We start from the raw sequence: 23155 nt of genomic DNA on the forward strand, positions 1-23155 counted from the left end.
TTAAATGTATATCAACTACAGCACATTCATTCAAGAACATACCAACCTTAATAATATTTTTCCTAGATGTCGAATTATTGCCTCGTAAAAGTACTAACGAGAAGCAGTTAAAAAATTTACCTGTCATTGACTAATTAAAAATGGATAAAATAAAATTAGTAAAGTGCACATAAATTAACTTGAATCGTTAGTTAATTATAGGAACAAGGCAATACACCTGTCTACCAACACGAAGACAATCAGCTGTTCCGTGTGATTTTACTATAGACGGACAAATGTTTTCCATATGAATTTGTTTCATAAAAGAAAGTTCTATGCGTCGTACGTTATTCCCTATTTTGTATTGTATAGTCTACCACATAAGGACGTTAATTCTATAATGTAGCAGAGTGACATGCGTTATTTTTAATATGAATACTTTCTTACTGAATGGGAACACGTATTCTACGACTGATTTAGTTTAAAGAAAATGAAACTGTATTGGTATAAAATAAAGTTGCTTTTCTTTAGGCAAATATTTTTATTTACCTCCACCCGATTTAAAATTTCGAAAGGGATTCACATTAGAATAATGTCACAACTTATAATTTACCATATACAAAAGTCGACTTAATTGTTTGGATTTATGGTTCATATTTGTGTAACAAATGGTAAAGTTAAATTGTCGTAATAGTGAAAGTTGTTCTATAGTCAGTTTGGCGGCAAAACTCGACAGTGACAGATACATTTAGCTTTTTTTAAATTATGTTTGGATGAGTGTAATTTTGTATTATAAAATGGTGATTAAAGTGTTAATTTCCTTGTTTTTACTTTCTTTTGGTGAGTATTTAAAATTTTGTATGTCTTTTACGTAACATCCGCTACAAGATTTTATTGAAATCAAAAACATGTGGAACATGTATTTTTCGTTTTCCAATGACATTTGTTTAAAATCAAGTTATTTTTTGATAACATTAGTTTATTTTGAATTTATCTAAGACAAATTAAAATAGAACATGTATTACTTAAAGTGAATCAACCTGCTAATAAAGTTGTATGTAAAACTTAGCTGTTTTACTAAAATATATTATAAGTATATATTTTATTACTACATATTTTTTAGTCAATCATGAAACTAGTTCAATTAAATAAACATAAAATAAATAAAAATTTACCTACTTTTTTAAATTCTTATTCTTTAATTAAACGAGTTATACTCTTTCACATAGATTCAAGTTATCTACTTAATATAGAAAAGACGGTCTGTAATCAGAATTCTCTCAAAACAAAAATGTTAGAATTCTACTTGCCTAATTTAAAAACCGTTAGGAGGATTACGAGAGATCAAACTACATACTTAACACATGTATTAAGTAAATACATATACAGAAACAACATTTTTTAGGAACTATTAGCATTGTTATGTCAAGTTATGCAACAGTTGGCGCGGTCAAAGTCACGATGTGATCTTTACATATTTTTCACAATATTTTTTTGTAATAAGTATCTTGTAAGTTATTTTGTAATTTAGAATTATCTGCAATTTCATTGTATTACATATTCAAATAATATCGATTCATAAAGCCTAAAAAGCGCTTCAACTCCTGTTCTTGGCTTCGGATTTTTGGATCTGGTTTTTCTAATGATGAAGTAAAGTGACACACTGGTTTCCACACGATTCGTAAGAGCAAGAGTTAAATGCGCAATAGTAAGAAAAGCCCACTGGTGCAAAGCCGTGATTCGAACGCACGACCGCAGGGTTGTGATTTGTACATTGATCATTGATTAACAACTTTCTTTATTATATAATAGAACTAGTTTTGTTTTCACTAAATCATCTTCATGAAGGGGGAAAGAGTTTAAATTAGATTCTATGTAAATAAAGACGACAACAAAACCTGTATAAATCTTTGAATTAATATAATTTCGTAGTTTTTAAGAGGTAGGTATCTATATTGTAACAGTAACTGCATTTATTATATATACGGTTACGCCTTTTGAGTTTTGCACTTTCACACAGTTACTTATAATTAAGCCTAATAATTGTCTGGAAAAGGTTATTAGCGATACGACCTTTTGCTCTCCAAATTAATATGTCGTTATTAATTAAACAAAGGTATACTAAAACTTTTCGTGAGAAATAATAATCCTCTAAAAGGTCCATTTGGAGGCACTAAGAGTCATTGAGGGGTCTTCTGAGAAAACTTAAATAGTTTTAATTTAACGACTAAACTAAATTGTTAGCTAACATTCTTATATCTCAAACCATGGGTGTAGATACCATTTTCTTTTCATTTTAAAACCTATAAGAGTCTGTCAAATGTCATATTATCTTTCATTTCCTGTTAATTATACAACCATATTTATATGCGGAAACCTAATGTTATGTAACTTTTTCTCGACGTTACGGATTTCCTAGATTTAATGTCAGTTTTTATATTTAATTATTATAATCGACTTCTGAATGTTACCTTGGATTTAGATTGTCGAATAATTAAGTTCACCATGTAAAACTCTGATATCGCAGCTTATGCTACACAAGGGCCTTATAGCCTAGCGGTCTTATTAAGTGTCTGCTAGGTGAGGGGTAGCGGGTTCGATTCCCGGTTCGAGTGCAAGTTTAAGTATCTTTAAATTTGTTCTCGGCCTTTGGGGGGGTTGTGCGGTACAGGGCGACTGTATCAACCGTACATGGAGGGCACGGTCGAATTTCTAAGGCAAGCACTGAGTATGCTGCATAAAGCGGGCCATACCTAGACGGACCGCATGTTGCAGTCAAGACCAACTGCAATATGCGGTTGTTATTCTTTTTTTCTACTAAGTATTAGTATTATTACATCCTTTTTCTTTTTTTGCGACTGAGGCGCAAACTAGGTGCTGTGGTCTGTGGCAGAATGACCAGCGCTGTGGAACATTCTGCTCCTTAGCATAATGCTGAGCCAGGGCCAATAACAGCCACAGCACACACGCATTATACACTTGAAACAAACCGAAATTAAAATTTTTTTTCTTTGTTATCTCTTATTATATTTTTTTTTTCTTTGATTATTGTTATTGTGTGTGTGTTTTTGTTTGTAATAAATGTTATGTCTCTGTCTATGTCTATTTTTTTAATTTTTACAAAAGGTGTATTTGTCGTTATTTCATTTTTATTAAGTAATAGTGAGATACATACATGAGCAGCGTGGGTTAAAAGAGTGCGGACAAGGTTACGAAAGGGTATGCTTAGGTGATTTTTGCCATGTATGGGATGAATGTGAAACGGCGGCAACCGTGGATGATAAAGGTTGGGTAGGCCTTGTCAGATCTGGACCAAATCCAGGAGGTACTGGAGATGGGACACGTCAAAAGTTCCCATAATTGGCGAGCATGGTGAATTTCATGAAACTGGATGAAGCGAGAGTAGTCAGGACCGTAGCAAGAGATCCGTGCTCTCTTCCTATCTTTTCGGGAAAAACGCGTGAATATGTAAAAAATAATAATTTTCATTATATGTATGTACCTACCTACACATAAATTAAATTTGGTAATATACATTAGAGACAAATATGGCGTATTTGTTGTACCAAATTGATCCGATTTCCGGCAAAACTATAACTGCAAATAGTTCTGGTCCAGTATTCCCTAGGTGTTCACTAAATTTATTAATATACTGTCTTATAAAAAGGTTTTTTAAAGCTCTATATACTTTTTTTCAGGAAGTTGCTCCATCATCATACCCGAAGAGCTGCCATCATTGCTCTCGGTTGCCTACTCGAATATACCTCCCATTAAAAAAGGTTTGTAGATTACTAAGTCTATGGCATAATTTTTAAGTCTTGAACAATTCACTAATCGTGAATCGTGATCAATGTTATGATAATATAGTTCTATTAATTTAAAAAATCCTTTCTGGGTCTCGGATTTTATATCTGTTTTATGATCATTTGTCAATCTAATAGGCAAGTAGGTGATCAGCCTCCTGTGCCTGACAGACGCCGTCGCCTTTTTGGGATTTTCGACGACATATTATGTCGTCCTTCGCCGTTCGAGTAGCGTATAATAATTACAAGCCAAATTTATTTCTTTTCAAGACCTTACAAAAATTATTATATCTAACGTAGAAAATATTGATCTATTAACCCGTGTTCAAAATTAATATTAATTTATTCGCCTTTTCAATTTCAGGAACGGATTCCCGTGTCGGTTTTGGCTTCGCGTTCGGGAACCATGCCGATTTTCAAGTTATGTTCGAGTTGGGACCACAGACAAACACGTTACCTTTGAGTAAGTGAAAATTACTTTAAATTTGATTGCAAATATAAGCTTTCGATTCGGGGGATATCAATAACCGCAACGTTATCAAGTCTAGATCCATATTTCATTTTAATAAAAAATTCATACGGTGGCGCTGGCGCAGTAATTGGTAAGATTTTGCTTATTAAAAGGAAAAGTTCAGAGTGCCTGAAAGCCGTATAAGTTATAAAAATAAATATATGTATATAAATAAGTCTGTGCATCTATCTTGTATGTGTTATTTTTTGGATATCCAATATAATAATAATGTTAATATATATTTCTTTAAGGTTTTTTTTTTCAATAACTGGCCAGATGCTAAATCAAGTCTTTAATGTATTTTCAGATGGCCAAGGTTTTCCTACAAATGCTAAGCGTCAAGCTGCGTACCCCGTCGAAAAAGTCAATAAGAATAGGGAAAAGGTACGTAACCATATGTATTTCTCATCTTTCATATGTGGAGGACCAGTTCCTTCAACCTGAAGGTAGAACTTTCGACCACTCTAACCACTGACTGGCCACTGACTTACTCGCTGTTGGCCTTAAGGGCCTTTACAGCTCAGCTCAGTTTTGGCAAGCGTAGCTCGGCCACAATAGGCGTTTTCCCGCGACTAGCTCAAGGGCTTAAGCCGATGCGGGGTGGTCAATCGCCTGAAGGGAAGAACAGAAGCTCACTGGTGTGAGATTGAAGTGAAGGTCTACCATCCCCAAGGCGGTTTTAATTTGTCGTTAGCAATTGTGATTGGATCATCCGGATCCGTTATGTCCTAATGAATGAATAAATATCGAGGTCTCCTATGAGTCTTTTTTGTCGGGAAACGGTAACAATTGATACTTTTACGCACCTAAGGGTTAGGTTGATGTTTAGCCTTGTCGAGGTGGCGTGTGGACGCCAACTTTATTGATTGGGTTATGTTAGGGGAGCTCCAGTGGTGGAGATCGACGTAGAAGGGCGCACCGGTCGCGATTCTTTTGCCATAGGGTTACCTCTTTTTTGAGGGGGAATTTTTCCCGAGATTGAGCAAAAGCAGGGTTGCCCCTGGCAAAGGGAACTGCGTTGTTCTTCTCGTGATTTATCCAATTACCCAAAGGCCCCGATAGCTAAGGTTGATATATCCTCAGCAGTCGGCATAACTTTGTTAGCGCGTTTCAAAGTAAGACGCCATCGTAGTGATTGTAGAAATAAAATGTAGGTGTCGCTACACATACAAAACCTAAAACATGTTTGAAAAGTTTCCAAACGGAGACGCTTGGGTCTTTCAAAAGAGTTTTTACTGATATAACTCTACGAAGGCGAACCGTTTTAACCGTGTAAACATTTAAATTTGCTGTTATAATACTAACAAAGTATTTATAAACATAATAAGCATTTTGAATAATACTTGGCCAATTAGCTGGCTCAATTGTAATAGAGATAATTTAAATATTGAAAATTTATTATAGCTTCTCAATCGTACCCGAACTGATATATCACAACTCATACATTCTATTTAAGCATACAACAAATAAACTTAGAGCAGTGTTGGCCTAGTGGTAATGGTAACTTGTACGGTGAAAGAAAACTTCGTGAGGAAACTGGTAATCCAAAAAGTCGACAGCGTGTGTCTTGCCTTTTATAAAAAACAAATGGTCACGAAAAATGTAGTACAAAAGTATTTTAAATTCTTGAGTAAATAAAATTTTGAATTTAAATTTCTAAATTTTAAATACCTATATCTAGTATATTTTTATTAGTTTTCGTCCAATACAAATTTTGAATAAAACAATATATACCAAAATTCAGATATAAAATCAATTATAATTAATTAAATTTATTTCAGTTCTTACAAACTGAGGCTGGTAAATATCTTCAAAATTGGGCGCAGAAGATGAAAAGTCCAAAACCTGTTAAGAAACCAGTAAAAACAGAAACACCCAACTTAGAGGAATCCATGGTTGAATTGGTGAAAAACGATAAAGGCCAGTACGAAATACACCAGCCACATCCGGAAAATATGTCAAAAACAGCAATGAACAGTTTGAAAAAACTGTACGGAGAGAAAGAAAATTCCACAGAACAAACGGAGGCGAAAAATGAAAAGAGAAGTAAAGAAGAAGTTCGGAAAATAACGGAAGATCTGTCGAATGTTGATTTAGAATAAATGTATGGTGGAAATTTGTTTCTTTAATAATTCCTAATGGTAGGGGAGCCCAAGAGGGGATTTCGGGATTTACTAAAGCGCGGCAGATTAATATATAGGGGGATACCTTGTACCCGGTTAAGTACCTCCACAAAACATGAGGCCCATATATAAGGCCGCCCGTGAAGGAGACAGGATCAGATTAGTAAAAAAAAATTGACCATCAGAAATTCCCGAGCGCGTCAGATTAAGGTAGGGTGAGTTAATTACATCCTAAAAAGTGTATGTTCCACTAATCTGACAATTTGAGAGTGACGTAAAAATAGGGGAGGGCAACAAAGTTGTAAAAAAAAACGTCATCTCGACATTCTCGAGCGTAGCTAATTTTTTTTTATTTTGAAGGAAATAATTCAAGAATAATGAAAAATATATAATCTGACGATTTCCGCAAGCCGAAATAACAAAAATTCGTCGATAAAGTTAAATGCGTGCAGCTGCGTGATGCCTACATTTCCTTAAACCGATCGGAATCTACTGAACGGCGTTCTAAATATTTCCCTCAAAATTACATTTCCTGTGAATTTGAACCGATTCGGACCGATAGATTTTGAGAAATTTTGAAAAATCTTAAAAAAATAAGAAATATATTTTTTTAAAGTGGTTTCTTTATCGATCAACTTCAAAAACTAATCCGCCTTTGTGCTTGAAAAACCACATCGTTCGCCACCAAGCTGGTCAAAAGCGGTTGATTCGTTCGAGAGATATCGTGAACGAAAGAAACCCGAAAAAGTGTTTTTTCGGGATTACTCCGAAATTTGTGGTTCAATCAATTAAAAATGCAAATTAAAATTACTTATGAGGATGATAAAACTGCGTCGAATGCCGCCAACCGCGTGAAAATTGCTTGATCCATTCAAAAGTTATTGCGGTTTGAAAATTCCAAAAATAGTGTTCTATGAAACTTCTATCAGACTTTCGAGCTGGGAGAGCTCAAATGCATAGAAATATTATTTCTTTGAACTCAGCGAGCTCAAAATATCAATTTTAAGCGCCCAGGAATGGAATTAGCGGGAAGTTGCAGGGATGGCCCTTTAGGTGAACCGTTTTTCTAATTTTTTTTTGTCAGATCAGGCGAATCCCTCTAGATAATCGTCAGATTATGAGACAGTACGTTTAGAACATAAAGATGAACCATATATATCTTAATCTGACGCGCTTGAGTATTTCAAAATGGCGATTTTTTTTTGCAAATTATGAAAATGGCCACGGGTTTGCGTCCCATCGAAATCGTCAGATTAGTGAATGAGAGCTTTTTTTTGGTGCACTTAACACTCCCTTAGAAAATCTGACGCGCTCGATTAAATTATTTTTTTTTCATTTTCAACCCTTAAATACAACCACCCGCATCATGCAAACGATCAGATTAACATACGTACATTATTAAAAATACGTAGGGCATTGATGCTATCAATATCTGACGCGCTCGAGGATGTCCATGCAACAGTTTTTTTTTACATATTTAACAATCTATAGCCGCTTCCCCCACCGATGAAAAGGTATATAATATAAAGGTAATTTTTTCTTCTTATCATCTAAGCTTTGCATCCCAATAGGTCTCTACGACGCTCGAGTAAATCCCCATTTAGCATCGTGGGCTCCCCTACCATAAGCATTAAACAGATTTATATAGACATACGTCAGCTCAAACTTTGTGTCTTTACAATTTAACATTAATATTACTTTTTGCTTAGTTATACAATACATTCCATAAATATTACTAAGGTCTGTCAGCTTAGTAATATTTGTCCTCCGTTAATCTCGTCCAAATATCTGAAAATGCGAGACCTTATTGAAAAATACCCATGGTATTCTTTTCCTCCGTCTTTAAACTTTTCTCGGCTTTGTCCGCGTGGTATACGTTGACCAGGATTTTTATTGTTTTAGGAAACCTATTATACATATGAGTTAACTTACTTTCTTGCCCAAGTCACAGCTGTACAAAATTTCATCAAACTAGTTCAGTTTTTTAAGTGTGATAGACACATACAGAATTCGTCTTTATAATATTAGTTGAAGTTAAAGTTAAGTTAAATATCAGTTAAGATAACAATCCCACAGTATTGGGGGATTTATATCATTTATAATTATTCAAGTAATTATTTCTGACTGATAATAAAGAACAAGAGAATGTAGGCATGGCACACATTTGCCTACACATGAAAAAGGAGGATTACTCTTTTTTTTATATCCGAGGTGGAAATGCATTTGCGCATCCCCTGCCCCCAAAAGTTGCAGGGGTATGTGGGCCTCGACCCACCCCAGAATCTCTGCTATTCAGAGACTGAGTGAGCAATACCCACTAAAACCACCTCGAGTAGTTCCTACAAAGCCGCGTTACAGAGGCTCCGGGGTCGCTCTCGCATTCTACCGGGACCGCAACGGCATGTTACACTCAAATACCTCCCATGCAGTACACACTACATAGGATGATGAAGAGGAGATGGGCATATCTTCTCCTATTTACTCCCCGAGGAGGATTACTCTTCTACTTACGTGTAAATCTAACCATAGAGTAAATATCTATTCTAAATTATCATTTTATCCTGGGCTCACGATTTACTACTTATGTTTCTTTATATTGTTTTACTTTAAACAATATATTTCCCACCAAAACCAAAAAAAAAATCTTGAATGGTATTTTTTAAAATTTATTTATAAGTTCTAAAACAATGTGTTTGCACAAAATTATACATCACAATATGACAACACAAATTATACATACATACAAGTACACATCAATTATATTAGAACATAAGCAAGCTAGCAAGGGAAAAATATAAATAAACCACACAAAAACAAATTATAATAACTAAAAAAGTACTAATAACTAAAACTAAATAAAAACTTAAACCTTATTAAGAGCATGATAAATAAAGTTACGGTAGGTTGGAAGATTGTTGTAAAAAATATTAATATTTTTATCAATGTTAGTAATTAAGTTGAAAGAGCGATACCCTATTCACTGGACCATTAAAAGTAGCAGATAAGTGAGCCGTGGGTACGTATGGAAGACTCTTTGTTCTAGTGACTCTAGGGTTACAAAAAATTAACAGAAAGTAATCTTTCTAGCTTGAAAATAACTTCTAATAATTTAGTAATAATAATTGAATGACGAAATTATTCTAAGAGAAAAATCATTGCTTATTACCTACTTAGAGGTGATGGCAACATACCGGTTCACTGACGATTCTGAGGTAACAATTAATTCCAATGTTTCCTATTTTCTCGGTTAAAAATATAATTTATTCTATAAGAATTACATCATAAGATTACATATAACTTTAATAGTGAAAGTTATAATCCTAAGTCAGTTTTATAGTAAAACTTACGGGTGATGGTCTTTTAAACATTCAGTTACTAAGTAAATCATGGAGAAAACCTCATTTTTCTTTTTGCTTCTGGTATCATGTGGTGAGTTGTATTCTATTTATTAAAGTTATAGTAGAAAAATACGCACGGATTACGGCAAGAGAATGCTGACATTTGACTAGAAACTATTAAACAGCCTGCGTAAATAAAATATTATAATAGATTCGAGTGTCACTTATTATGATGTGTATTCGTGTAATATTTATGTTTAATTTTTTTAACAGAAATAAAGAACAGATACATCAATGTAGTATAAATCTTTACCTTTAAAGTTACCTTCTTTAAATATTTTAATTTCCTTAAAATAAAAAATGAATGAATAAATCAATGAAATGTAAATTAGAAGTGTTAGTGAAACACATGCTTACTTGTGATAAGAGTTTTAACGCACTGACAAAGTTAAAAATATGAATTAGTTGGTACAAATTTGTTTATTTATAATGTAGAAGTGACCGATTTGGATCGTTTTTATATAGAATCTGTAAATATCTAAATAAAAGTTGGACAATATATTTATTAGGGCAAAGGGGTCTTGTCGTTTCGCTGTTGACAAGGAGAGCTGTAATGAATGCTTTAAAACTTTGGCTAACTATTCAAGAGATCCCTATATTTATATTAAATATATATTATTTATTTAAATAAAAAGAAAATTAATTTCAATTTAATATTTTATTCTATATAAATAATACGCATCACTATAAATGTACATAATGTGTAGAAATTAATTAAGAGCGAAGTAAGATGAGCTGAATAAGCCTCTTTCTGGAAGCATATGCGTTTGCTCAGCCAACTTTAATCAAAATCAAAAAATCTAATTTTAGACAATAATTGAGGGAAGTAGCTTACAATCACATCCAAAATTAGTATGATTAAATAATTGAAGATACTAATTTCACTGATATCAAAGAGTGAGTTCAGTTTGGGTTTATTATCATTTAAACAAAGTTATTTGTTTTTAGGAAGCGCTTCCATTATTGTACCTCAGGAGATATCAACTTTAATAGACTTTATATTAAAATTTTTACCACCCTTCAAAAAAGGTATTTATGATTCTTTTGTTTAACGTTAATTAGGTTTTTGCTATATTTATTCCACAACTGAGCGATTTAATGCAGTTTTTGCCGTGCACCCACTGAAGTATTTTCGAACCAATTCGATTTAGGGTCCCTCAACAAAAGAGTGTAACAAGATTTAAAAGGCCGGCAACGGACTCGCGAAACCTCTGGCATTGGGCGGCGGTATTACTTAACATTAGATAAGGCTCCTGCCCGTTTGCCGTTCTATAAAAAAAATATTCTAAACGGCTTAATTAAATTTTGCGCGGCATTTTCGTTATATACACATGTAAATGTATTAAAAAATCTTTCTACTGTTAGTAAATATATGTACTGTAGTCTAGGTAGTAGAAAAATCGCAATTATTACAGATTATTATCAATTATTATAGATTATTTTAATGATGATACATTTGTTAATTACTACAGACTTCTATAAAACTTCTAAGGGTCTGTTATATTTAATACCGAGTTTCATTGTAGCAACAGAAGAATCGCGTATTGGTTTCGGCTTTGCATATGGCAACCACGCGGATTTTCAAACAGTTGTACAGTTTGGCCCTGATAAGGAGAAAAAGGATGGTAAATATTTATCTATAAATACATTATCGTTAAAGATTCTTAAACTGAGAAAAAATGTTCATTGTAATAACAGACTCTGTATAAAGCTCCTGAATGCTCTTGTGTGGACACATTTAAACGTCTATTTCATTGACATTTAAAAAAAAAAAATGGGATATTTTTATAAAGATTTTAGAAGATATACATGTTCATTAATTATTAGGGACGTCCCTTCGGTAAATTCGTTTTCTTTTTAAATGTTTTCAATTTGCAGATTTTTCAACAACGAAGAGACGAGCGACCGATGAGGTAAAAAAAAGAAAATCACTTAAACTTGCATCCAGGGAAACATCTATAAAGCGTTAAATTGAGAAGTATCATGTATCTGTTTTGTATGTAAATATATACTTTGTTCATAAATATTTTTCAATATATTACACTTATTTTTTGTTTATATTTATAATAGGATTGAATTTCTCTCTGAATTGAAAGCTTTCTTTAATGAATGTCCCCTTAGTACAAAGACAAGAATACACAAAACCATTATGTAGGTGGTACCACAAGACTCCACCTTTACCGAAAATTAACTTTAAAAAATCAAACCGGGCGTGGCGTTACCCGCCAAATTACGCACGGTGTAACTAACTAAAAACTCAATATAGTCTGTATTCTATTGGCATAAGGTTTGAGATTGGATACGAGGCATTTGGACATGTCGAAAATAATTCGTACCGGTTGCGAGCAATTGTTGGTAATTAGGTACGTTTTGTTTCTCCGTGGTATTTCTTTTTTGATGATCGAGTACTTTCTGGGACAGATATTTTGATGTGCAAGGAAGTATGAATTACAGAAAAGGTAATTTATTTTATTACTCGATTTCAACGTTTATTAGAGGGTAATGTTTTCCCAACATTGTGTTGGAGAAAGGTATGACTTCTTTATACTATGTCTAAGGTCTAGATCTATTATAATGTTTTGCTTATTTCGACTAAAAGAATAAAAAACGAATAACTATTTTTTTTTAATAATTATAAGTAACAGTCATATACTATGATAAATTTAAATCTTACTTAAATTTTCAAAAATTTTAAGAGAGTGATTTAACATTAAACAATATCTTAGAAAAAAGCAATACCTCTAGTAGGTTAATTTCTTCATTATTTATTCCCTATTCTATTCATAGAAAATGCCACCTCCAAACTATCACCATCCGCGTCTCAGTTATGACGTGTTTAAGCGAGGCGAAATATTTGAGATGGTTTTTCGTTTATGGCAAGAAAATATTTTTTTGCGTGGGCAATGTTAAATGCATTTTTTGTCAGTATACTGTTGTACGCGGGGCAGGAATGTCGTCCGCGGTGGCCACATTAAGTATTATTATGATAATGATGGTTCATTTTAAAGATGACAATTAAAATGTTTGGGATAGGATCTGATAGGCCATCTTGTTAATTCTGCTAACAATGTATTGGTTTTCATTCAGAAAGTTCAGGGACACTATTGATTGGCTTTCACCAAACCAAACCTTTCATTCTTATTAGTCTTACTTTAACTTATGCATAAACCATAAATGGTGTTAAAAGTACCTATAGGACTCTTTTTAAAAAAAATGTGCAACTAAGAAAAAAATTAAATCTGTAATATTAAAATGACCGCTAAAAACTGAATGAATATCATTAACGCTTTCTCTTCTAGCTTCTTCTTCTTTCTTCTCTTATTCTTCTTTCTTATCTTCTTTTTCTTCTTTAAATTCTTCTTTATTAACCGGTTTGTTCCTGAGAACCGGCATATCGAAGCTTTGACTTTGAAACCTACGTTTTTGACTGGAGCCAGATTTCGCGCTAAGACTCGACTCTGAATCCTACCCGTTAGACCCAAAACGCCATGATCAAGACAGATCTTCAATGTCTATGAAAAGCATCAATGAAACAATAAGTAATGTGTCTGACCTGTAGCTAGCTGAATTATTTTTAAAAATCTAATAAAATAAACTCGGTAACTTATTATTGTATTTAAATTTTGTTCGATAAAGTATTGATTAGCCGTTATGTATTGACAGGGTCAAGTAACCACGGTTTCATGAACTAGTTCATTTTCCCGGCTTCACCTGGATTTGCGGTTTAAGCGTGGCCTACGTTACTTTATTACTACTTAACCAAACATTTTTTTTTATCCAACTAAACATCTCAACAAATTAAATATTTAAAAAAATAACTGGAGCGATTTCAATAAATTGCAAACTTCTACAATGAGTATCATAAAATCATACACTTACTGGTCGAAGATGCTCCTTTTAGGTTGAAGGAACAGTTTCCGTCCACCAAATATCTACTCATTTTGTAAAGATACAATAAAACAACCAAAAGTAACCACGGGAATAACGAACACAAAAATCCCACAACTTCTTTATATTAGTGTTAATAATTACAAATTAATTATCATTAAAGCAATCCTAATTATACGCCTTCATCGTAAATTAATTACAGACGCATTATTTGTACAAATTATTACATCATTAAGATTTCTTCAAATGTACCGAAAAATAAGAGTTAATTTATTCCAAAAAAACAATCCTTTGCTTGGCGAAACCACTTTCAAAATCCACCTTTTCTTAAATAGCCTACAGCTAGTGTTAGTTAGTCTGTGTTTTTAATTACTTTTTATTATTCTGTGCTTGACAAGCTGTCAAGTTTTCGCTCCTGGATGTCGTCATTGCGCTCATAAATAGACAATATTTCAGCTAGGTGAGGGGTACCGGGTTCGATTCCCGGTTCGAGGGCAAGTTTTAATTTAATTTAAATTTGTTCTCGGCCTTTGGAAAGGTTGTGCGGTACCGGGAGAGTGCCTAAACCGTACATGGAGGACATGATCGAATTTCTAAGGCAAAAAGCACGAATGATAAAAATCTCATACTTGACGCTGGCTAATGCACAAACCGTGCCAGAGCCATTTAAAAAAATTAGACAATATTGGTGCACAACCGGAGTTTGAATGCATTTACGCGCCATAAATCAATAATTTAATATTTACCCTTATCACTCTACTTAGTAAATAAAGAAACGTTTAATTATTAATTGAACAGATAGACGAATTATAAGTATGTATGAAAAATAAATCAATGGCGCTACAACTTATATAGGTCTGGGCCTCATATTTATGTAGTCGTTTCATATTCGTTTGTTAATCTAATAGACAAATAAGTGATCAGCCTCCTGTGCCTGACACACGCCGTCGACTTTTTGGCTTACCTGTTTCCTCACGATGTTCTCCTTCACTGTTTGAGCGAATGTTAAATACGCACATTGAAAGAAAGTCCATTGGTGCACAGCCAACGGGATCGAACCAACAACCCTCCCTGAGGTTGTTGGTTCGATCCCGTGGCAAGAGTGCACGCTTAAGCCACTAGGCCAACATAGCCCTTTAAGTAGGTAAGTATAGACCGGATAGAATTTCAAGTACAATTATTATAATTTTATATTGTTTTTTTTTACTTTTTAAAGTTTCGCACAATAATAAGCTAATTTTAAATGCTCACATTTTTTCTCAATAGCAGCGATAGGTTCTTTCTCCTGAGAAATATACTTTGCAAGAAATATGCATTTCCAACTGAAGAAACGTAGATATTAGTGTACTTCAGCTTTCCGATATTCAAAGTTATTCCTTTGCCTTCACTAATAAATTAAAGAAGAAAATAAATACCGAGCTTGCTTCGACATTTTTTGCCGCAACAACCTTCCATCTGCCCCACAGTCATCAATAATAACAACTATTGGACGATTTATAAGTTACGACACGACTTATTAGAGTTAATTTAATTAGATTTAGCTATAGTAAGAATGTAATGAGTGTCATGATTTTTAAATAATTTTAAATAAAATATTAACGACTACTAAATATATGATCGTAAAATGAATATTTCTAAAACAACATGCTTAACAATACAAGAAAATATGACGTTACAATTTATACACACATACTCATATTAGAACATAGAAATTCTTCTTTCTTGTTAAAATGTATCAAATTAAATACATTGTATGATGTCCTTCTGAATCTATCTTAGTTGTTTAATTATTTTTTATTTCATTATTATTTTATTGGTTTTATAATACTACATAGTAGTGTTTCATTAGTACCTCCCTTCGTTAATCACTTTACATATTGTTGTTTCTGTGAATTAATTAAATTCATAAATTTTGTTATTTATATTTATGACTAATATAAAAAAACACAATGCTGAATATACTATCGAAATAAACTAAATGTCTACAAAATTTATCAATATTTGTAAAATAGGGCATCCATTGAGGAATGGAGCAGGAAGATAATCAGTTTTCTGTGTCTACCAATTAGGAAGATCTATTGTTTTGCCGGGGTTCGAACACACGACCTCTATCAATCGGTTTTACGCTATGACTGTCAATTACAAAACGACAAAGGTTTTATTATTAGTTAAAGTATGTAAACCAAAAGAATCGTACGACCAAAATCGTACAAAGTAAATAAACCTGTATTTTAATGTCAAAATCGCTTAACCGTACCCGGTGACTTATGAGGCACAGTGGCGGAATGTTCTCAAAGTTTTATTATCTTCGTTATCTGAAGGGTACCTTTGTGAATCATCGAGTATTTGTTTTGGAGCAATCTGTGTTCATACTCATATCTCAAAGTAAATATCGTCTTACATATTATATGGTATCCTATAAAGATTAGTTTATTTTTTTTTTCTGTAATAAATTTAATAACACCCATATCTTTAATGTTGGCAGCATTTCTTCACTGTATTGCGATACTTATTTGAAGCAAGTACCAGGTGCCAACTTAAATCTAAGTCCCAAGATTTCCTACTCCAAAGTGAACATAGTCAAAATCGTTTATTCATATAGGTAACACAATGTACACTAATGAACGTCAAAAAATAAATATACATTAAATGCTTCTAATTTTACATTTACTGCCAGTTCTCAAATCAAGGGCGTAGGAAGAGAGGAACTGACAATAAATTCTCGTCCACTCTTTTTAATCGCCAAGTTTTTTGTTTTACACAATGTTTGCAAGGAGCTGCAACCATTACACCAAGTAATCAATAGTTAATTAATCATAATAAAATAAATTCAAAGGAAAGACTCTTATATTTTTTCGTTTATTATTTTTCGCCTGCTCTGCGGCCGCGCCAGCTTTTGTGCTTGTCCGAGGGAGTAGCCATTAAATGTTTAGTTTGCTACATACATTTTAAATTTGTCGAGTGATTCCCGAGCGATATGGTTAGGGTCTTTATACTTGACATTATGTTAATAATTCTGTTTTACAGTGCACTGGTTTTATTTATTATTGATATTATAATTGCATATAAGGACTCCTTGGTTCGATTGATACGAAACAAATATTTATGGTCGTAATTTCAATTAGTCTACTCTGCGTCCTATTGAGATATAATAAATGTATCTTTATATCATCGAAATTGTAACCAAATACCTATACATTAATTATGAAATCACCACAACCTTACCATTATATATATTTATTTATGTAACAGGAAGCAAATGGACAAGAGCTTCACTTGATGTTATGTGATACCGCCCATGTCCATTGCCAGACAGCTCACAAGTACGTTGCCGGCCTATTAAGAATTGGTACGCTCTTTTTTTGAAGGACCCTAAGTTGAATTAATAGAATCATAAGTTGGAATAGATGGCGCTATATACAAGTCTACAAAGTTTCTATCTACGTAATGTACTGTCATGAGATTTTTTTTCTACTGACAGGAAGAAAATGTTAATAATTTCAAATGCTAGAAATGTTGTTAGTATGTACTCATACGTAAATGTTAGTAGTAATATGTTAGTCACATGTGGATATGGCCCTTTTGAGTGAAAGCCTCCTCCAACCCTTGACTCGTCTTTGCCAATAGTCTGCAAGTCTTGCTATTTCTATCAAGTCATCAGCCCTCATTCTTTTTGGCCTGTCTAATATTATAATAAAGCAATAGTGGTCTGGTCCTACGATGTCTCAGTTTCGTAATTGTTTTTTCTAATAGGCAAAGTGAACAGCCTTCTGTGCTTGACACGTCGGGTTTTGGGCCTTAGTCAAAGTTTCCTCACGATGTTTTCCTTCACCGTATGAACTAGTGGTCTAAGATCCCGCTATACAACGACCTTCACCGAGATGCTTATTTAATGAAACTTATTTTATATATAATTTAATATGTCAATAAATATAATCCATATGGGTTGCCTAGCAAATTTCAGTCCAGAGTATTTTTAATTAATTTAAAAAAAAATATTTTTTTAAACATTTCACCGGTATGATTATTAGATAAATTCTATACCAATCGAAAGTATGAAGCCCATAGAATATGCAAAAGTTAGGTTGTTTTTAATCAATTAATTATTTATGTGTATATTTTTTATGTGACACTAAAGTATATATACATCTTTAGTATAAAAGAAGTTTTTAGTGATACATATATAATACTACCCTGATTAAAAATATTGATTGAAAAAAGTTCAAAAAATTTACTACATGCAAATTATAAAAAAAAAAATTTTTTTTTAATATTCATTAAACATACTCTGGACTGAAATTTGCTAGGCAACCCATATGGATTATATTTATTGACATATTAAATTAAATATAAAATAAGTTTCATTAAATAAGCATCTCGGTGAAGGTCGTTGTATAGCGGGATCTTATACTATAGTGTTAAATGCGACAGAAATCAAATGGTGTACTGGTGGGGTTCGAACATACGACCGCAATGATGAGAGTCACACGTAGACTAACACTGCGCTTTTAGTAGAGATAATACTTGATAAAATTTGGTTTTAATTGTGATTAAATAACAATTAATTAATATTATTATTGGCCACGCTGTCGTGTTCACAGAATTAGTATTATCTAAATATAAATTTACTATAATCCGAAGAACGATTTAAAACATGGCGAAAATAAGTATAGCATTGATCACATTAGTTGCCAGGTAGAAAAACAAATAGAAAAAGTGTAAGGTATTAATAAATAATTCGTATTTTCGGTTCGTACGTGCGAAGTCCTTGTAACTCAAGTGGGGGGCACTTCTTGTGATACAACTTTATATATAAGGCTGTGACTATAATGTTGTTCGATAAACTTTTATTTATGTATAAAATTACACAAATATTTAATAAAAACTAATATAACTCATTAAAAAGTACGAATATTAACCTAATAATTTGAGAAAGACTTGGCTATTAGGCAGTTAAGTACTTAGCAATTCTTTTTTTAAATTGAATAGCCCACTACCGAGTATATCAACTTTTATAATATATTCAGGCAATTGACTTGCACTATAATAGCTAGGGTAATCGTAATTTGTTGGAAAGTGAACAAAAACTTCAATTAATATAGTATAGTTCGTAACATTTTGTGCAATTCGAATGTGGCTTCCCCGATGGTACAACATTTAACTCAGAGTTCGATTTCCGGTGAAACAAGGCCGTCATCGCACTTACGAGCCCTCTGGAACTGAGTGTCCATGAGCGGTGGTAGCATTTAACAGCCTCCTGCCCGTGTGCCTGCTGTTGTATATATATTTTATATGTTAAAACAATAATTGTAATTGACGCAGTAATGTGCCCGAGTCTTACGGGATTTTGAACACATGCGAATGTATGTCTGTTTAAGATCTACTGAGTTTTGATTCCTAAGAAATAGTTGTGATTAATGTAGGTATGCCATTAATAGCTAACAACCTCTTCTTTTTAATCTCTGATGTATTTGTTTAGAATATTCTAAAAAAAAGTGTATGCAAGAAAATATGACATCACAAATTTTAATCATACACACCAATTATTATTTTAGAACATAACATTCTTCTGTTTCTTGTCTAAACTTTTTCTTTTTTTTAGTAGTGTACACAATTAGTTTATATAAGCTAAGCTAATTACTGCATTACTAGTTAGTATATTTTATCAATTAAGTGAATTTAATATTCTAAATAAGAAATACATGTTTCTTGATTAAGAAGTATTTATTTTCGTATAAGCTCTATAACGAAAATAGAATATCCATATGCACACACCCTTACACAGAGAATACAAAAAGAGCGCGGTGCGATTTTTATTTTTTAATATTATCATATGAGCTGTCAAATTGAATGCCCCTACCTGAGTTATGGATACATTTAAACATTTTTATTTCTTATACCGTATCAATTAATACTGTACTTTTGAGAATATTCTTATCTTTTCAAAGTATGGGCATTGTTCCTTGTAACTGTAATATTGACACTTATAGCATTCATAAACAAACATACATTCTAAAGAAATAAAAAGTACGAAACGCGACACGTACCAACTATTTATTACGTAAACCAGGGATCTTGCTACTAAAATTGTCTGTTAGTTAAGCAAACTTATGTATTTGTATGTGACATGAGTGATATAATATATACCAATGGCTCTACCACGTTTTTAGGTCTGTGCCTTAGATTTATGTATCTGCTTCATGATCATTTCTTATAGGCAAGTATCCGGTTTCATCCTAATGTTTTGCTTCACAAATTAGTGTTGGATTTGCACATAGAAAGTCCATTTGTGTAAATACCTCAGGGATGAGAGTACTCTCGCGTACACTTGCGCGCAACTTGAAGTTTTCAGCACACCATAAATATAATTTTAAAGACAGAGCCGAAAGAGTACTTTAGTTAAAAAACAAGTAGTTTCTATGAGAACCAGCTGCCCACTGAAGTATTTATGAACAAATTCTACTAAGGGTCCCTCAAGAAAAGAGAGTGCAATGCTTAAAAGGCCGGCAACGCACTCGCGAGGCATCTGGCATTGAGAGTGTCTTTGGGCGTTGGTATCACTTTGGTGAGCCTTCTGCCCGTTTGCCTCGTGATCTGTTAGAAAATATATTGTCTTCAAGTAACAGATTAAAGTATATAGATATTTCTACGATTGGTGCAAAGAGCTTGAAACGGAAAGATATGTAAAAAAAATTACGTTTGCATCCATCAAAATCATTTATTTATTACAAAGAACAAATGACGCGTGACCTAATCTGCGAAGAATTCTACTGAAGGTCGTTAAATATAGAAAATATTAAAGGGTAAATCCTTTCAACGGTTAAAGCGTGAAGAGGTTATAATTCAAATAGTTTTTTCTCATTGATAACTAAAGTTAGAAGACCTAAGGTATAACTATACTTAAAGGAATCTCAATAAACAACAAGCCTTATTTTTTACATTTACAATTTGACGTTAAAGAATTCCAAATTTAAATAAAAAACAATAACATGTCAACCTAAACCGCGCACAGATAATCATTGACATTGTCAAACATCAAAGGAGTTCGAAAATCGAACATCTAAATACATGAACAAAACGTATGGCTCACATTTGTCTCCCCGCGTGTGACGTGATTTAAAAACGTCCTAAAAAAGGTTTACTTTTTTGAATTTAAAAGAAGGTTTCCTTTGTATGCTGTCTCTGTTTACCTGTTTCAAAAAGATAGGGACGGCGAATGTTTGCTGCCAGTTCGATCACAAAGAATTTAAAAATGATATTACCTTTATGGTCATATTTTTATTCTTTTAGGGTTGCCCACTAAAATTCCACGAAGTTTCTTTAAGCGGACGAGTATGAGTTGGTACTTTTACAACATTTTTGAATATTTTCAAGAGATATAAGTAGATCTATTGTCCATGTTTACACTTATTAATAAACGCACAATAAATCTGAAATAGCTATTGAATGTCTTGTCCTTATCAATCTCATATCACTGCATAATTATAAACGTGACAAAACATTATGTAACGAATACAAACTTTTAGTAAGCTTATATAAGGTCATTATGTCTTTGTATTTCGATTGTTTACATGATAAAAATACATTGAAGCCATTTATAACTAACATAGTAGTTTTAGATAACCGGCGATTATTTTCTTTTCCATTTAATTTAATAATAAAATTATTTAATAGTAAATGAGCTCCCGATGTAGAACCCATAAATTATAATAAGAGTCACGCTTTGCCATGCCGTCTGACTGGGTGACCCTTTGATAAAAATCTAGTTTTATTGAATAAAAACGGGAAAGATCCTATCTTAATCCCGTAAAATGAATGATCGGACTTCCATTTAATGTTTTGTGAGGCTAGTTATATCTATTAATGTTTAAATATATACAAATCATGGGAAACCAATCATAAAATTCAAAACTTCGATTATGATATATTTCGTCTTATCTACACAAAGAAATTAATCAGATGATAGCTGATTAATAGTTTTTATTGTCTATGATATAATCTGGAAACTGTTTTGAATCTGTTCTAAGCATAAACATGAATTTAAAAAACTTTTTGGGCTCAGATTTGTGTCCTTGGACTCAACGCAAAAGTTTCCTGCCCTGTATTGTTTCCCTTTACTGTATGAGTGAGTATTAATTGCAACCCTAGAATAAATCATTGGATCAAAACCAGGGATCAATGACCTCAATTTTTTTATAGAAAAGCGGGCAAACGGGCATGAGGCTCGCGAGTGTATTGCCGGCCTTTTAATAATTGGTAGGCTCCTTTCTTGAAGGACCCTAAGTACTGCCTTTGTTATTTAAAATTACATTAGCTTTTAATAAATAATAATATAACTAAGTTTTTTTTGTTTGAGCCGCTTCAGCAATTTTTTTTTTCTAAAAATCTTTAGTCAAACAAAAAATCTGCATTAAATCGTCTAAACAATAACAAACATATATAAGAAATAACCGTTCAAAATCTTTTTCTTTTTCGGAAGTAAATTACATTTAATTAATTCAAGGGTATTTCAATATTTTTTTAATAACATGTTACGATTTATTAGTGTAGAAAATTAAAAATCATCCATGTTTTACTTGACTAGTATGATCACGGTAATCCTAGGGGGAGGCCTATGTCCGGCCTATTATATGAAGCCAAATATCTATATTCCTAACCTACATGACAACGAAAGATGAATAAATGGAAAACTAAATTAAATTTAAAAAGTTTGGTCCCTGTGGAAATGTACCATTAATGCTGATTTTCCTCGCTGTATACCTTTTCGTTGAGCGAGGAAAGCACCAGCTCTGGGGTTATTGGTATCTAACGAACTAAAATCTTTAAAAAACGCTTTTGCGCTGTTTAATTATTATACTCTTAAATTTATCTTCCTTCCACTGAGCTGAACATCTTTATTTATAGAAATGTGGGATAGCCATAAAGTTTGACATAAACAATAAATGCGGGGCCCATATGGCTTCCTGCTAGTACACCGCAAACGGCGCTCTGTGGTTTCACCTTATACTTTATACTATGTATAAGTTTTGGTATATAAAAGCCCGACCTGGCTTTGAATGGCGATATCCTATATATCTGTCATCGATAGAGTCCAAAACTAATGGAAATGATCATTGTCATCAATGGTCGACAGCCCTTTGTGGGCCTTAGCATCCTTAACTTACTTTTGCCATTGGAATCTATCTCTTGCTTCTTGTGTCCAAATTAGGAAAACCTTCTTTTTTGCCACCAGGTTGTTAATTCATTGAGGATCTTTGGTTTCTGTCTTCCACCAGTCGATGCATATGTCCCAACCACTTGAACCTTGCATTTTATGAATTGGACGATGTTGGCGTAAATTCTCCATTGAAGTGAATACGCCAAACACCGTCAACAGAACCAAAAATTCGAAGAATACTACGCTCGAAAATATGGAGACCACGCTCGACCTTCTGGCTAAAGCTCCTGGTTTCA

The 23155-nt window shown here is 33.0% G+C and overlaps 2 protein-coding genes across 2 annotated transcripts; both read left to right on the forward strand.

The window, feature by feature from the left end:
* Window positions 1-679: 679 nt before the first annotated feature.
* On the forward strand, window positions 680-6412 carry LOC125055551. The gene is made up of 5 exons (XM_047658012.1): window positions 680-819; window positions 3678-3758; window positions 4147-4245; window positions 4601-4677; window positions 6075-6412. Exons 1-5 carry the CDS (start codon window positions 753-755, stop codon window positions 6393-6395), a joined length of 645 nt encoding a protein of 214 aa, XP_047513968.1. The 5' UTR covers window positions 680-752; the 3' UTR covers window positions 6396-6412.
* A 2955-nt stretch (window positions 6413-9367) lies between these two features.
* On the forward strand, window positions 9368-11818 carry LOC125055533. Its single transcript, XM_047657998.1, has 4 exons — window positions 9368-9845; window positions 10763-10843; window positions 11341-11439; window positions 11693-11818. Exons 1-4 carry the CDS (start codon window positions 9803-9805, stop codon window positions 11782-11784), a joined length of 315 nt encoding a protein of 104 aa, XP_047513954.1. The 5' UTR covers window positions 9368-9802; the 3' UTR covers window positions 11785-11818.
* The last annotated feature ends 11337 nt before the right edge of the window (window positions 11819-23155 follow it).

This window comes from Pieris napi, chromosome 13, assembly GCF_905475465.1.
Source record: "Pieris napi chromosome 13, ilPieNapi1.2, whole genome shotgun sequence".
Classification (NCBI taxonomy): domain Eukaryota; kingdom Metazoa; phylum Arthropoda; class Insecta; order Lepidoptera; family Pieridae; genus Pieris; species Pieris napi.

What these genes read in the sequence shown, in the direction of transcription:
- LOC125055551 (XM_047658012.1), top strand. Translation starts at nt 753, where the DNA reads ATGAGTGTAATTTTGTATTATAAAATGGTGATTAAAGTGTTAATTTCC. An exon ending in CTTGTTTTTACTTTCTTTTG is followed by an intron (nt 820 to 3,677) that starts GTGAGTATTTAA and finishes ACTTTTTTTCAG; the next exon opens with GAAGTTGCTCCATCATCATA. An exon ending in TATACCTCCCATTAAAAAAG is followed by an intron (nt 3,759 to 4,146) that starts GTTTGTAGATTA and finishes TTTCAATTTCAG; the next exon opens with GAACGGATTCCCGTGTCGGT.
- LOC125055533 (XM_047657998.1), top strand. Translation starts at nt 9,803, where the DNA reads ATGGAGAAAACCTCATTTTTCTTTTTGCTTCTGGTATCATGTG. An exon ending in TTTGCTTCTGGTATCATGTG is followed by an intron (nt 9,846 to 10,762) that starts GTGAGTTGTATT and finishes ATTTGTTTTTAG; the next exon opens with GAAGCGCTTCCATTATTGTA. An exon ending in TTTACCACCCTTCAAAAAAG is followed by an intron (nt 10,844 to 11,340) that starts GTATTTATGATT and finishes GTTTCATTGTAG; the next exon opens with CAACAGAAGAATCGCGTATT.